General features: G+C 37.5%; 1 protein-coding gene across 1 annotated transcript in view; it reads right to left on the bottom strand.

Annotated features, from left to right (window-relative positions):
- LOC133517300 (trimethyllysine dioxygenase, mitochondrial) overlaps positions 1-14,550 on the bottom strand; it is a 48,777-nt gene that overhangs the window by 2,164 nt on the left and 32,063 nt on the right. Inside the window, exons 5-7 of the mRNA XM_061850548.1 lie at positions 12,333-12,508; positions 4,361-4,588; positions 821-954 (exon numbers count right to left, since the gene is read on the bottom strand). Of these exons, the coding sequence (XP_061706532.1) occupies positions 821-954; positions 4,361-4,588; positions 12,333-12,508 (538 nt within the window). The remainder of the gene's footprint in view (positions 1-820; positions 955-4,360; positions 4,589-12,332; positions 12,509-14,550) is intronic.

Raw genomic sequence — 14,550 nt, forward strand, 5'->3', positions numbered from 1 at the left:
ATAATAGGCCCTCCCTGAGGTTTTGATTACATTATAATGCGTAAACAGGAGACATAATTTTGTTAAATTTTCAAGCCAATTCGAGGTTTAGTTATGGAATCTCATTCCAATATGATATTTATGGAGGTTAGAGGTAACCAGAACAATCTATGTCGATGAAAAGTGCATGAATCTATGACGACCAGTTTGGCCTAGTGGGTAGTGACCCTGCCTACGAAGCCGATGGTTCCGGGTTTAAATCCTGGTAAGGGCATTTATTCGTGTGATGAGCATGGATATTTGTTCCTGAGTCATGGGTGTTTTCTATGTATTTAAGTATTTATAAATATTTATATATTATATATATCGTTGTTTAAGTACCCTCAACACAAGCCTTATAGAGCTTACTGTGGGACTTAGTCAATTTAATATTTATTTATTTATGGACCCGGGTACGTCCTTAAACTACGTCCAAAAGAGAGGTATGGGCATTGTGAATGTCATCTCGCTTTGTGGTAGGGCACAGCACAGCGGATGTCATTCCAGATCTAGAGCAGAGCCCAACTGGGGAACCTTACAGAAAACCGCAGCCAAATAACACTAGATCCGACTCACAGTGTTGTGTTCTTGCCGGTGAGCAAGGTTTCAGAGCTCAACGAGGGTGCGGAGTGTTAGGGTCGGCAACGGGTATGTAACTCCTCTGGAGTTGCAGGCGTACATAGGCTATGCAGACTGCTTACCATCAGGCAGGCCGTATGCTTATTTGCCATCGAAGTAGTATAAAATAAGTGTATAAGTAAATATATTCTATTCTATTATATTTGTGTTGTACTGTAAGTACCTGGTTTAAGTTTAAACTGCCACTGATTTCGAGGGTCCTGGTAATACTTGGCAAGACTTCTTAGGGCCCGATAGTAATTCCTGCATTCCTCTCCGTCCTCAAACGCCATTGGAGCTCGGTCGTAAACATTGAATCTGGAAATAATAATAATAACATGGTAATTGCAATTGGTGCAATAAAGAATATTTACTAACTTACTTACTTATAATTCAGCCTGTATACGTCCCACTGCTGGGCACAGGCCTTGCCAGAGCCAGAGGCCTTGGGCTATAGTCCCCACGGTTGTCCAATGTTGGGGACTACACATACCTTTAAATTCCTTCGTCGATCAGGTTTCCTCACGATGTTTCCTTCACCGAAAATCAAGTGGTAAATATCAAATGATATTCACTACATAAGTTCTGAAGACTCTTTGATACGAGCCAGAATTTGAACCCGCGACCTCCGAATTGAAAGTCGGACGTCATATCCACTCGGCCATCACCGCGAATTTGGAAATACAAATTTGATACTTGAATAAGTAATGGTCATTTATATTCAGGGACACTGCGATTCTGTTGAATAGGACAGTTTGAGTTGATCAAATTGTGGGCGCCATTGTATTGTGAAACCTCGCTAATTCGAACCTCGATAAAACGAAATGAAGTTTGGGTGGACAATGAGTCTGGGTTATTGCAAAGACGTCCGGGCACCTGCCAAAACATTGTTTTCACTAGTTATCGAGGCAGGCGGTAACTTGCCGCCCACTAGATGGGCCCCTGAAACTGCCATCGTGAAGACGACCAGGAGCAACACCGATGTGAGTGGCTCAGGGGTGTCGAGAGGTGTACGCCGCTTTCATACCAGTGGCTGATAACAGCCACTGTGCCGACTCGCGTCTTATGCATGTTTCACTTCCATCCCTGGAGCATTTCGCTCTAACGACTCCTCTCTGGACAGCCAATGAAGGCAAGTCAAAGTTGAAAATCCTGCGGGTTCCCTTGGAGTTCACTCCGACCGACAAAGACACCCCTGGGACGGAGACCCTGACCGACTCAGGAGCATTCGGGTCCGTGGTGTCGTTATTATTATTTTATATTAATATTATTTTTGTTGGCTCGCTTCAATCGCGCTCTGAAGCCGATTGGAATAACACTAGGTTGTACCGTTTGCCGCATTCGGCGGACAAGAAAATCAGAAATGTAAATAAATGTACTTCAGAGACCTTGACGTGGTTCGGAGTAGGGTTAAACTGTTAATTTATAACTAAATATGTAGCCCATACGTTGTCTACATGAATTGTAAATGTAAATTGTTATTGTTGTTTTGTTTTTACCCAACTGTTGTATGTTACTCGTTAGATCCATTGAAATATTCGTTTATTCAATATAATTGTACAATAAAAAAAACATCATAATACTTGTTAAATATCAAGGTATACCTATATATGAGATTAAGTTTAAAAATATTTGATTAAATCAATTTAATACCCGTTTAAAATATTTTTCCACAATTTTCAATCGTGGCTGAACGCCGGATGGGTCTGTGCCTAAAATGCACATGGCGGACGAATGTGCGAAGTACCAACGTCTTTCAGAATGATTTCGCTTTAAATTTAGTTTTTTCTTGGCAAGTGTGATGAAAAACATTGTGTGTAACTCCGGGGGTAAGAATATTGCACACTCGAGTCTTTAACTCACTCCAGCCTGCGGCTTTCGTGATTTAACCGCCTCGTTTGCAAAATTTGTCTTACCTCCCTCGTTGCCCAATGTACTGTTTCACTTGTCCTCGTAAACTCACAAACCAAATTGCACCCTTCAAACCAGTATGCATATCATTGCATAGTTCTTACATTATGTATATAAGTTTAAAAGGGGTATCATTTAATCGATCTGCAAAATATTCCTATTTTGATGAACAAAAATATATATTTGGTCAGCCAAAATGTAGTCTACATTTTCATTGGTCAGCAAATTATGGTTAGCAAGTATTTCTAAACCAGTTCGCAATTCATGTCATACTGAGCTGCTCTAAATTGATTTGGTTGGCAAATTAATTATTTGATCGGCAGTAAGCGATCCACCATTGATCAAATTTTGATAAGCAATCTAAGCTAAATTTTGGTAAGCGGATTATTTCATTTTGGATTACAATTTACCTGAAACGCAAAAATTGGTTACCTGAAGAATCAGTTGATCTGCAAATGTCTAAAACCAACCTAACCTACCCCCTTTCCTAATCAGCTGTTTTTTAAACAAAAAAAAAAAATGTTGGCCAATATTTGATATACTTCTCTTTCATTTAGTCCTTAAAAAAACTTACTGTCCATTCACAAAATGTGCGCAACTAGCTCTTTGTTGGAGAGGGCGTATTCAAGGGTAAAATTTTACAATATGATGAATGTATGATGAGGGGTGAGGGGGCCGGGACGCAACTGCGGTAGCTCCGGCGCTACGGAAGAGCAGCCCTCGCTCTCCGGGTTCGGTTTTCGCAATTGCTCTCTAGGAATAGGACAGACAAGACCACGTGAATAGTGGGGTGGTCTGATTCGGTTTTGGATGACCTTGATTTTAGTAACCTTAAGATTTTGGTGACGTGTAATCATGCTGGGCTGATTTCGTTCCGCCTGCAACTCTGCTGATTTTTCAAATCAAACGCTAGCCACCTTATTATATCAGAATGGTAATCTGATATAATAAAGTCATATCCTTTAATATGCATACGTCTCAGTTAAACTGCTTAGAGACATGTGTTTTCTACCACACAATTTTTAAATCTTGCTGACCAAATAGTCATTTTGCAGCTCAATTCTTTATTGAGCAGATAAATTATAACAGAAGCAGATCGATATTGTTAATAATGTTGACCGTTTGTGAATTATTTTCTGAACAAGAGTTGTAGCTCGATTTTATTTATTGCCAGCAAAATGTTTATATGCTGTCCTAATGATTAAATGGCTTTTTTTTTGCAGATCAGTTTTATAAACGGCTGATCATTTAATTACTTCCCGTTCAAAACTCCGCCTTCTGTCGGGTGCTCAGGTGGCTCCGTAGAATCCGTACACTACGAGTAGTACTATTTCATTACCTACGCCGCCAGAATGACATTTGCGGCAAAATTGTAGTTAGAAGTAATATCACGGTGTAGTACTGCTGTAGAATTGTAGATGACTACATGTTAAAATCGATGTTGCTGCCTGATTTCTTGACGTTTGCGCCAGTAATGACTGACACAGGCATTACTTATCATTATCCAAACTACCTACCTTGTTTACTAGCCTATTCTGGTATCCCACTGCTGGACAGAACTCCACGACACCCGACTTAGTGCCTCTTCCGGCCAGTTGTTGAGGAAAGTATCTAGGTCGTCCCGCCATCTCCGCCTGGACCTGCCGCGTCCATGCCCTTCTTCTGACATCCAGTTCGTGGCTGTTTAACTGTTGCCCACCTGTCTGAATGCATGCAGCAGACGTGAACGGTCCCCCAGTCTTCTCGTCAACGTCAGCAATGCGGGTTTTTGAGCGCAGTGTGGTGTTCCGGATGCGATCGATCGGATACCTACCTTATTTGTTTAATATCCTTAGTACTCTTATCGACCGTTATAACCGGCGCCGCACACTTATGATGGTGTCCTTCCTCTATATACTCAGCTTCCAACTCGAACTCAGTCAGAAAGTTGAAGTCTTCGGGAGACTCCGCCTTCAGTCGGGTGGCTCCGTAGAAACCGTCCACTAGTACTGTTTCACCACCTACTCCGCCGAAATGTTCTATGCAGTGGAGGATTTGGAGTCTGAAATAAAGACCCTAAGGTTTAAAAAGGTAGAAGAAAATATAAAAAAAATATTTACTTCACGGATGAAGAAGGTCGTGAACCAGAGAATAATACTGTTTTCAAGATCTTTTCGAATTTCGTTTTCGATATATGTATAAGGAAACTCGATTATCGCTCGGTATGAACGCATTTTAGACTGCGCAAGTTAGCACCAACTTCGCACTCTTAGCAGTGACAATGTACGTACAATGCTCGTGCCATACTTTACTGCAAATTCAATAAGGGCGAATCTTTAAACTATGGTCAGCATAGGACCTAAGAAGTATATTGAGGTAAAGGACTATGGGCATGTTTGTATCGAGCTTGACTTAAAAAAATATGAGATTTAGATCATTAGATAGATATTTCTATGTCCTTCATTTCGTTCTATGGGCACCAAGCGATATTGGTATTTTAATCAAAATGTCGTCACCCTTATTACCTAGGCACTAGAGTCCATGCATAGATGAATAAGTAAGCATAGAGTGCTTACCAAAACGCTTGTTATTTTCGTAGTCGACATCTAGCGTCAAGTAGCGACGTTATCAGTATTACTACTTGTAAGTAAACTGATGTTTGGAGTGAGGACTCTATGTTTACTTATCTCTCTATGGTCCCAGTAAGTAAATTAATTGCTGCAAGGTTACCTATCTAATGACCTAATACTCAAGTTCTGTTCGTTTTTGGACCTTTTAGGCGCATAGTCCTTTTGCTTAGATATCCAATGAAAATAAATATTAACCATACGAAATAATTCGGCCCGCAATGTAAAGCAACACACAAGTACGAGATACGAGCTTTTTAAGGGCTCCTCTACACGATGGCCCATCGTAGTCCAGTCTAAGGGACGCAGCTATGCGGTGGAATGAGATAGCAATATCACTTGCTCCCTCTAACGCATAAATACGTCCCTTGGACTGGCCTACGTTGGGCCATCGTGTAGAGGAGCCATAAAGTAACGCTTGTTGACAGTTACTATAAATGTCTCTTTAATGTTTGCAATACATTGCTGCTCGGTTTAAATTTTCAATAAAAATTTACACTGAAAATTATGTCTGGTCTGGTTTATATTATCCTCCGTATTGGATTTACTCACTGTATACAAAATAAAAATACACATACACGGTGCTCACGAGGAACCCGCAAGATTTTGACCACGTACTTCTGAGGCCAAAAGAAGGAAAAAATGTTATATGAGTTCCAGTAAATTTCGTAAAAAAAAATTTTTTTTTGTTTTTTTTTTTTTCAAATTTTGAACGTATTTGTACATAAGAAGTTAATGTTATGGTAAAACTTGCACTGAAAATAATTTTTTTCGATTTTTTTTTGTAAAAGCCAGTTCTTGCAAAGGTTTTAGACTACGCCCCATAAAAACATCCCCATAATGGCATCATGGCGATCAAAAAGGCGTTTTGCACTAAGTTACGATAAGATGTTTTTTTTACATTGGTATTAACTCTGAAACTAGGCGAAATCCAGGAAAGTTTATATGACATTTTAGTCTCTAAATGATCTGTCTGTCAAAATCTTTCGGTTTCCTCATGTAGCACCGTGTATAAGTACATAGACATATATATCAAACAGAATCTCTTAGTTTGATGTAAAAAAATATTAAAATTACTTTTTAACCAATGATTGAACCTCAAGTGGCCTCAAGTTGTTGTCAAATATTTATATACGCAAGCCTATTACCGAGCCTTTTTTATGTTGGTCAAAAGCTTCCACAGAAATATCCAAAGCTGCAGACAAGTGAATCAGTGGCGAACGTAGGAGAAACTGTAATAAACAACGCCAGGCTCGACGCGATGATAAGTGGGCACTTATGGCCACTCAGATATGGAACCTCTATAAAACGAATCTCGTGGGAAGCGTCAAAAATTCGTTTTCGCGAGTTTTTTTTTTTTTTTATACCACGACGGTGGCAAACAAGCATACGGCCCGCCTGATGGTAAGCAGTCACCGCAGCCTATGGACGCCTGCAACTCCAGAGGTGTTACATGCGCGTTGCCGACCCGAGTTATAGTCTTGGAGGATTTAATAACAGTCGCCTTTATGAACTTACCCCTCTGTCGAAAATCTCGGCCAATGGCCTCGGCCTATGATGTATGAACCCCGAAATCGCGAAAAAAATTGTCTGTTTCATACATTTTGGCTGTCTGACCTTGACATTTTGTAGGGGGATTAAATATTTTTCGCGATTTAGGGGTTGGTCCCATAGTAAAAGTTGTTCAGTATGACCTATATATTGACCCCGCAAATTACTGCAGGTGACTAAATAAACATCCTTTATATACACTTTGAATTTTTACTAAATACGTGAGTGAAACTGTAAAATTACCTACTTTAAGAGGCTGTCAATACCTAAAGCGCGCACACTATCTATTTCTATCGGAGTAAATGAGATAGCACTGTCGCATGTTAATGGGCCTGGGCAAGGGAATAATAAGAAAAATATTTAAATAAAAAAAGTGGATTATTAGTGTAATATTTTACTCAATAGCGGTTTAGATATAAATGTTTTGAAATTGTGATTTTAATTGCAGACCCATAAGTCAAAACAATAAAGACCGACCGTTTAATTCTTATTTTAAGACCAATTTTTGCAATTATTTTCTATCGAGCCGATTTCGTTCAATCGTGTATCGAGTACAACCACGGTCTTTGAAATATAATTAATATGAACATATATTTTTCTTACTTGACTAAAACAAATAGTCTTTCTTAAAAAACTGTTTAAGTAACATCAATTTCAAGGACATTGGGTGTTGACAGCCTCTTAATGTTAGCATAACTCACGATAGTTCTAATTCGATTTGCTAGTAATTTATAAAGGTAAAAGAATACCTTCAGACCATTCGTATTTGTGGCGAGTATGCCGAGAAAATCACGATAAATACGCGTGAGTGGCTGGCGGCTGAAGATTAGTGGCACCACTTACGGCCACTAGAGATACTGGACAATGGACATACATTCTGATTGTGAAAATCTAATTTAGACCGTATCCAATTCAGTTTTTTTTTTGCGCTCGTACGCAAATACAGTTTTTTTCAACGTTTAGTTTTTTCATGTCTAAAAGTAAGTATTATAATATAATAGTGTAGGTTGTATTTGGTTATTATGAACCACTTTAAATAAGTGTGTTCTTGTCTAATTATCATACTTTTATATTTGACGAAATATATTTTGCACCGATTGGTCATAAAACTTTATTTTTACGAATAAAAAGAGGTGTGAAGTGCTTTGCTGCTCGTCCCATCCATGTAGTGGGAAAGTGGGAATAACTAGTTATGATATATGTTGTGTTTCTGGGATTATATAGACACGACAATATTAGGTAAACGAATCTTTTTTTCTGCACAAATAGTATTTACTTTGAAATTAACGTTTCTTTATATAAATCTTATACAAGCTTTTTATTAAATTGAATATTTGTATAGATATGTAAGTCCGGTGACAATCCAATATTATGGTACCATCGAGCTGATCTGATGATGGAGACAGGAGGTGGCCAAAGGATGATAGGTGGTGATAAAACAACGCAACCTAATTGTGTTTGGGGTTTTTAGAATTGGCTCGATGAGTATTAGTTGCCTATGGAAAGAAAAGTACAGTCAGCGATAAAAGCTTGTACCTACCAAAAATTAAATTTTTGCCGAATACTTTTTTTTTTAAAATAACGAATATACTTTAGGAAAAACGGATTGCACTAATTGTTTTATAGCCCTATTGTTAAAGAATCTTTAACGATAACATTCAGCGGTGCAAATAATATTTCTTCGACTATACTGTAATTTCACTCCAATTCTTACACTAAAAGTTCTTAATGTCATTACCGTAAAACCAGCAAACGCTACTCAACATTTAAAAATATTACCAGAATACCTTCGTTCAGGTAAGACTATTTGTAGCATATTAGGCACATTATACGCTACGCAAGTAGTGTGACGTATTCACCACGTTGAAAGAAAACCCACTAATGAATTACGCATTACGTAGGTGAGCCGGTTCAATACATTTACAATGTATATTTAAGTCATTCGAGAATCTGTTCGTATATAAGAGGTTGTGCAATATAAATAAGCCTATTTGTGAAAAGAAAGTAGAGTATTTAGAAAGAACAATGCGCAACGCTTTTGCAAGATAGACTCATACGAGATTGTGAATAATAAAAGTGGGTTACCTGTCTATTTTGATGAGTGTATTTATCATAAAGTTCAGCCATTGTTTTTGTTATATTACGTCAATGGCAAACAAGCATAGGGGCCGCCTGGTAGTAAGCAGTCTCCGTAGTCTATAGATTCCTGCAACTCCAGAAGCGTTACATGCGCGTTACCGACCCTAACACTCCGCACCCACGTTAAGCTCTGGCGATCTTACTCACCGGCAGGAACACAACATTATGAGTAGGGTCTAGTGTTATTTGGCTGTGGTTTTCTGTAAGTTGGAGGTACTTCCCCAGTTGGGTTCTGCTATAGATTTGGAATCACATCTGCTGCCGCTGTGCTGTGCCCTACCACACAAATTAAGATGACATTCACAATGCCCTTACTTCTCTTTTGGATGTACGAGTAGCTTAAGGACGTACCTGAGCCCGGGTGTTTATATTAAAGGTTGCGTTTGGAATGAGACAGCATTACTGCTGCAGTATTGCAGCGCGATATTACTGCCGAGTGCTTTGCTGCCGCAAATGTCAAAATTCTTGGCAACAACATCGTTTTAGACATTTGCAAAGTGCGAAATAAATCCGAACATCAATATAAGAGTCCGCAGCGCAGCAAGCTCGGTTCTCCATACAAACGTACCTCGCTCTCATTTCAAAACGACTAGCTAGATTGCGCTGAAACTTTGTACTTTCAATAAGATTAGGTATATCTATGTCTGTAATTAGTTTAGCTTCAGATACCATAGTTGGGTGTGTAATGTTTGGTATTTTTTTTGTATATTTTCATTTGATATAACAACATTTGGTATATTTTTAAAGGGTAAATATAATTAACATTTAATAACACATCAAAATATATTCACTTATTTCGTATATTCATCATTAGGTACGTATAACGTTTATTTCGTATATACTACATTTGATATAGCACTTATTTATTATAACAATCATAAGGTATAATTAAGTTTTAATATACCTACAACGCATATTATAAATCTACCTAGCAGTTAAAAAAATTAGAGATGGTCAAAAGCCGCGTACAATTTTAACGCCTAAGATTATTTAAAATATATTAATATTTTTAAAATTATATTTCATATTCATATATCGTTAAACAAATATTTAAAATTTTGCATACATTGCGTTTTGTTTAACCATCTTAAACTAATTTATATCATTTCCTGTAGGGATCACAGTTCTAATCTAACCTATTTTTCTGATAGCAATCCGTTTGTTTAGAGGTCACAGTTCAAACCTAACCTAACCTACATTTGTGATAGTAGTTCGTTTCTTTAGGGTTCACAGTAAAGTTCTAACCTACCCAATTTTTCTGATATTAAATTTTGAATTATATCTCTAATACATTATATAAAATATAGTTATTCTCACTGTGCTTTAGATAAAAATTTGCGTTAAGCCATTTGATTATTATTAGAAATAAGCATTATACTCAAAGAACATTATAATAAATGTTATTCCATATAATGAACATTATAAGAAACAATAATTATACATAATGTGAATATATCATTTGTTGTTATGTCAAACAAAAATTATATCAAATGAGCGTTATAGCAACTAATATTATATAAAAAATATATATAGCGATCGATATGCACCCACCATAGTTACATACTATTCTCGCACAGAGCTATTTGAAGTAAATTTTTGAGGTTACTTTTAATTAACATTATACAAAAGCAAGTCAAGGTTTTTTAGAATATTAATCCATTAAGAGCGTCGAGCTGACGGAGCTTGGATTTTCTTTTCTGAATATTTCACGTTTCAATTAATCTTTATGATGTGAACGCGGCAGGCACTTTTAAAGGTTTTGTTGTGTTTGACTTCCCTACAAAAATGATTATTTATTGTTTGAAAGTAAAAGATGTATCTCACTTGTGTTAAAATTTGCTTTATGTTAATTGGGTACTTGACACATGTTGAATATTATAACAAAATTTAGTTAAATGGATAGAAAATGAGCCATCCATTATAAAAAAGTGCAATAAAAAAAATTCTATTGAGATTATAAAAAATATATGGCTCCGAAGTCTCTAAAAATTTTTTTTTTAAAAATAGAAAGGAAAATGGTACTATTCGATTCCTTACATTTTATTGAAAAATAAATTTTATGACAACTATACACATAAACGCAATAGTTCAGGGTCAAAATGGCAATTTTCTTGATCTTCTGACGTCACATCACCTTATCATTTTGTTAGGGGCGTTTCAATCGTCGAGTGCGAGCGTCAGACTTTAACTCACATTTCTGACCTTTGTGTTGCTTAATTGCCATGAGTCCTATATAGACATTTGATCCTCAGGAAAATCAAGATCGTTTGACATTATTTACAAAAACCGGCCAAGAGCATGTCGGGCCACGCTCAGTGTAGGGTTCCGTAGTTACTCTTCCGTCACAATAAGCTAAACTGGAGCTTAAAGTATAGTAAATTGTTAACCAAGGGATGAAACGGTACCTTTCACCCGAGTTAAACAAATAGGCAAATTTGCATAATCAGTACCTAATTAAAGTAAGTCTTTTTACTATGAAGGGAAAACTTTTTGTGATAACTCAAAAACAGCTAAACTGATCATGTCCGCTATAGTTTTCATTTAATGTCTTCCTTAAGCTCTACTTCCACGATTTTTTTCATATTTTTTGGACCTATGGTTCAAAAGTTAGAGGGACACAATTTTTTTTCTTTCGGAGCGATTATCTCCGAATATATTCACTTTATCAAAAAATGTTTCGTGAAAACCCCTATTAGTTTTGAAAGACCTTTCCAACGATACCCCACACTTTAGGGTTGAAGCGAAAAAAAAATTTCACCCCCACTTTACGTGTAGGGGAGGTACCCTAAAAAAAAAATTTTTTAGATTTTATTGTACGACTTTGTCGGGTTTATTGATTTATATATCCATGCCAAATTTCAGCTTTCTAGCACTAACGACCACGGAGCAAAGCCTCGGACAGACAGACAGACAGACGGACATGGCGAAACTATAAGGGTTCCTAGTTGACTACGGAACCCTAAAAACAGTCAAGTAGCCAATTATGTAGATATGATAAAGACTTAAAGACTAACCCCTATTCATAAACGTCTACTAAAGTTGACAAGCCGCTAATAATCGTTTGTCCCTTTCCGACGTATAAGTATGATGGAAAGGGACAAACGATTATTAGCGGCTTGTCAACTTTAGTAGACGTTTATGAATAAGGGGTTAATGTTATGCAATCACGTATATCGCTTAACATTAAGTCGTTTTTGGGTTTCCGTGCCCAGAGGGTACGATACGGAACCCTGTTACTAAGACTCCGCTGTCCGTCTGTCTGTCTGTCTGTCTGTCTGTTTGTCTGTCACCAGGCTGTATCTCATGAACCGTGATAGTCAGACCGTTGAAATTTTTACAGATAATGTGTTTTTTAACAAATACTAAAAAAGAATAAAACAAATATTTAAAGCTCCCATATTTAAAAAAAAGTGATTTAAAGATAATGGTACGGAACCCTTCGTGCGCAAGTCCGACTCGCACTTGGCCGGTTTTATTTTAAGTACTTACCCAGTAGACTCTGTGAAGTAGGTACTATCATTATGCACAGCTAACGGCAGATTAGTGTAGGCAGTGTCCGCATGGTCGGCCTTGGTGGTGAACTCCCACATCCCGCCGAAGATCGTATGCTGCACCCCTCCTAGAGCTTTGCACACTTGCTCCGTCGCTTCGATGTTTGGTTCTACCTGGTTAACATAAAACAAATCTGTTTTATTACGTTGCTTCTATAGCAATATTATTGTCACCTCAGCAGCTCGAACAACCATACTTTCGTCAACCCTAGGGAGTGTGGAAAGTGCGACTTTCCTCACTCCAGGGAGTGAGACAAATTAGCTTTTAAATTTATTGTAGGCCATGAATATAGGAATAAAAACTTTACTTGATGTTGATTTTTTTAAACCTTTAATATGTTCTCACTACTGAGGTGAAAATTTGTATGTGTCACACGAGAGCAAAGTTACTTTAAATCTCGTGTTTTTGAGTCCCTCGCTACGCTCAAGATTCTAACTTAGAATATTTCGCTTACTCGGGAATCAAAATCAACACTCGCAAAAAAACTAACTTTCCTCTCTTGTTGCACAAATAACTATTTTATTTTTTTTATTTATTTAACGTTAGAGAAGGTCTCCGTTAAAGCTTGAACAAAAACGCTTTCGCATATCCGGATGTTTTCCTCTGCAGATTTCTCAACCGATTCTCGTGAAATTTTGTCAGCAGATTCCGTAGTTGATATTTTTCATCGAAAATCTTGTCTGTGTTTCCTTCGTATCTTGTTTATTTCAGTTTTGAGTATAATCTCTGCAAACTCATAGAGCGCGATTCAGATTTAACAATTGTGTTACGGTTTTGATCCAATTCTGACACGACCTTGAAGATCACCCACGCTTGATGCATATTAATTGAAGTGAAAGTCGTGCGTGAGATGCGCATCAACAGAGATGTGACGTATTTAAAATTTAAAATGCAAACACAAAATGCAAAATACCTATTTTGTATTTTATACAGTCTGTCCCTACTCCCTAGCCATTGGACAAAGCCGAAATGTACATAAATGTAACATAGCCCCACTTCCAATACGGACAGTTTACCCAATTTCTCACTAGATGGCGGTGGCATCGAGATAGAACGCGCAAGCATTAGTCTATCACAGTTTCATGGCATGTATTAAACATTAGTATGCAAACCGCTCACTAGATGGCGGTGGCATCGAGATAGAACGCGCAGGCGTTAGTCTTTCGTAGATTAGTTAAGTTCCAAGTTTGATTTTTGTTTATTTGATAGATTCGATAGGTGACCCGGGTGATTGTTTATACGAAGTATCAGCTGCTCTGTGTACTTTCTGTCTAGAGATACTCGGAGACTGATTACCTAGTAATTGAACCCGGTGGTTACGTTCGTGCTGAGGGTGTTTGCTCCTGCATACTTTTGTGGGTCTGCACCTTTACGCGGACAGTGTTACCTTTTTTTTGAGCACTGTTACAAATTGTATAAAGCCGCCAAGTTTAAAATAAATCATTAGCCGTCGAAACTACTATCTTTTGCTGATTGGAACGCCCCATCGATCCCGCCACTTACACATATGCATTAGGGTATTTAGAACTAGTGTACCTTTTGGAGAAACAATACGAAATTTGCACTCTAAAGGACTGACACACTGTTGTTAAAGTAGTGTATATAACCTGCTACTGTATGAGCAAGGTTTCCCCGCTGCACCTATATAATTAGCCTTAATTTTAATTGTATATTATAATTGTATATTTTATTTTATTGTATTGTTGCGTTATTGTAATTTAATGGGTTGATACCTGAATAAATAACATTTTTATTTATTATTTATTTATTTTATTTACAGTATAATGAAAGCCTTTTCAACTTGTAAATTTTGAGTAACACTCTTAAATTCGGACTAGGCAATTAAATTACTATTCAACGGTACCCTTTATCGCAAAGTATAGGTATTTTAAACAAGTATTTTGAAAATACCTATTTTGTATTTTAAATAAAAATTCGAAAACTATTTTGTATTTTGCATTTGACCACATAATGAGACGTTCCGAAGCTCACGTGGTCAGGAAGGTACTGACAATACCATGCACCAGAAAAGGTAGTAGAAGACCCAAAACCACGTGGCTGGCTACTATAACCCGCGACTTGGAGCGAGCCCAACTTACAGATGCGACAACCCAAGACAGACCGTCCTGGCGCCTTAGAGCGAGGAGAACCGACC

The sequence above is a fragment of the Cydia pomonella genome, chromosome 4, assembly GCF_033807575.1.
Source record: "Cydia pomonella isolate Wapato2018A chromosome 4, ilCydPomo1, whole genome shotgun sequence".
Classification (NCBI taxonomy): Eukaryota; Metazoa; Arthropoda; class Insecta; order Lepidoptera; family Tortricidae; genus Cydia; species Cydia pomonella.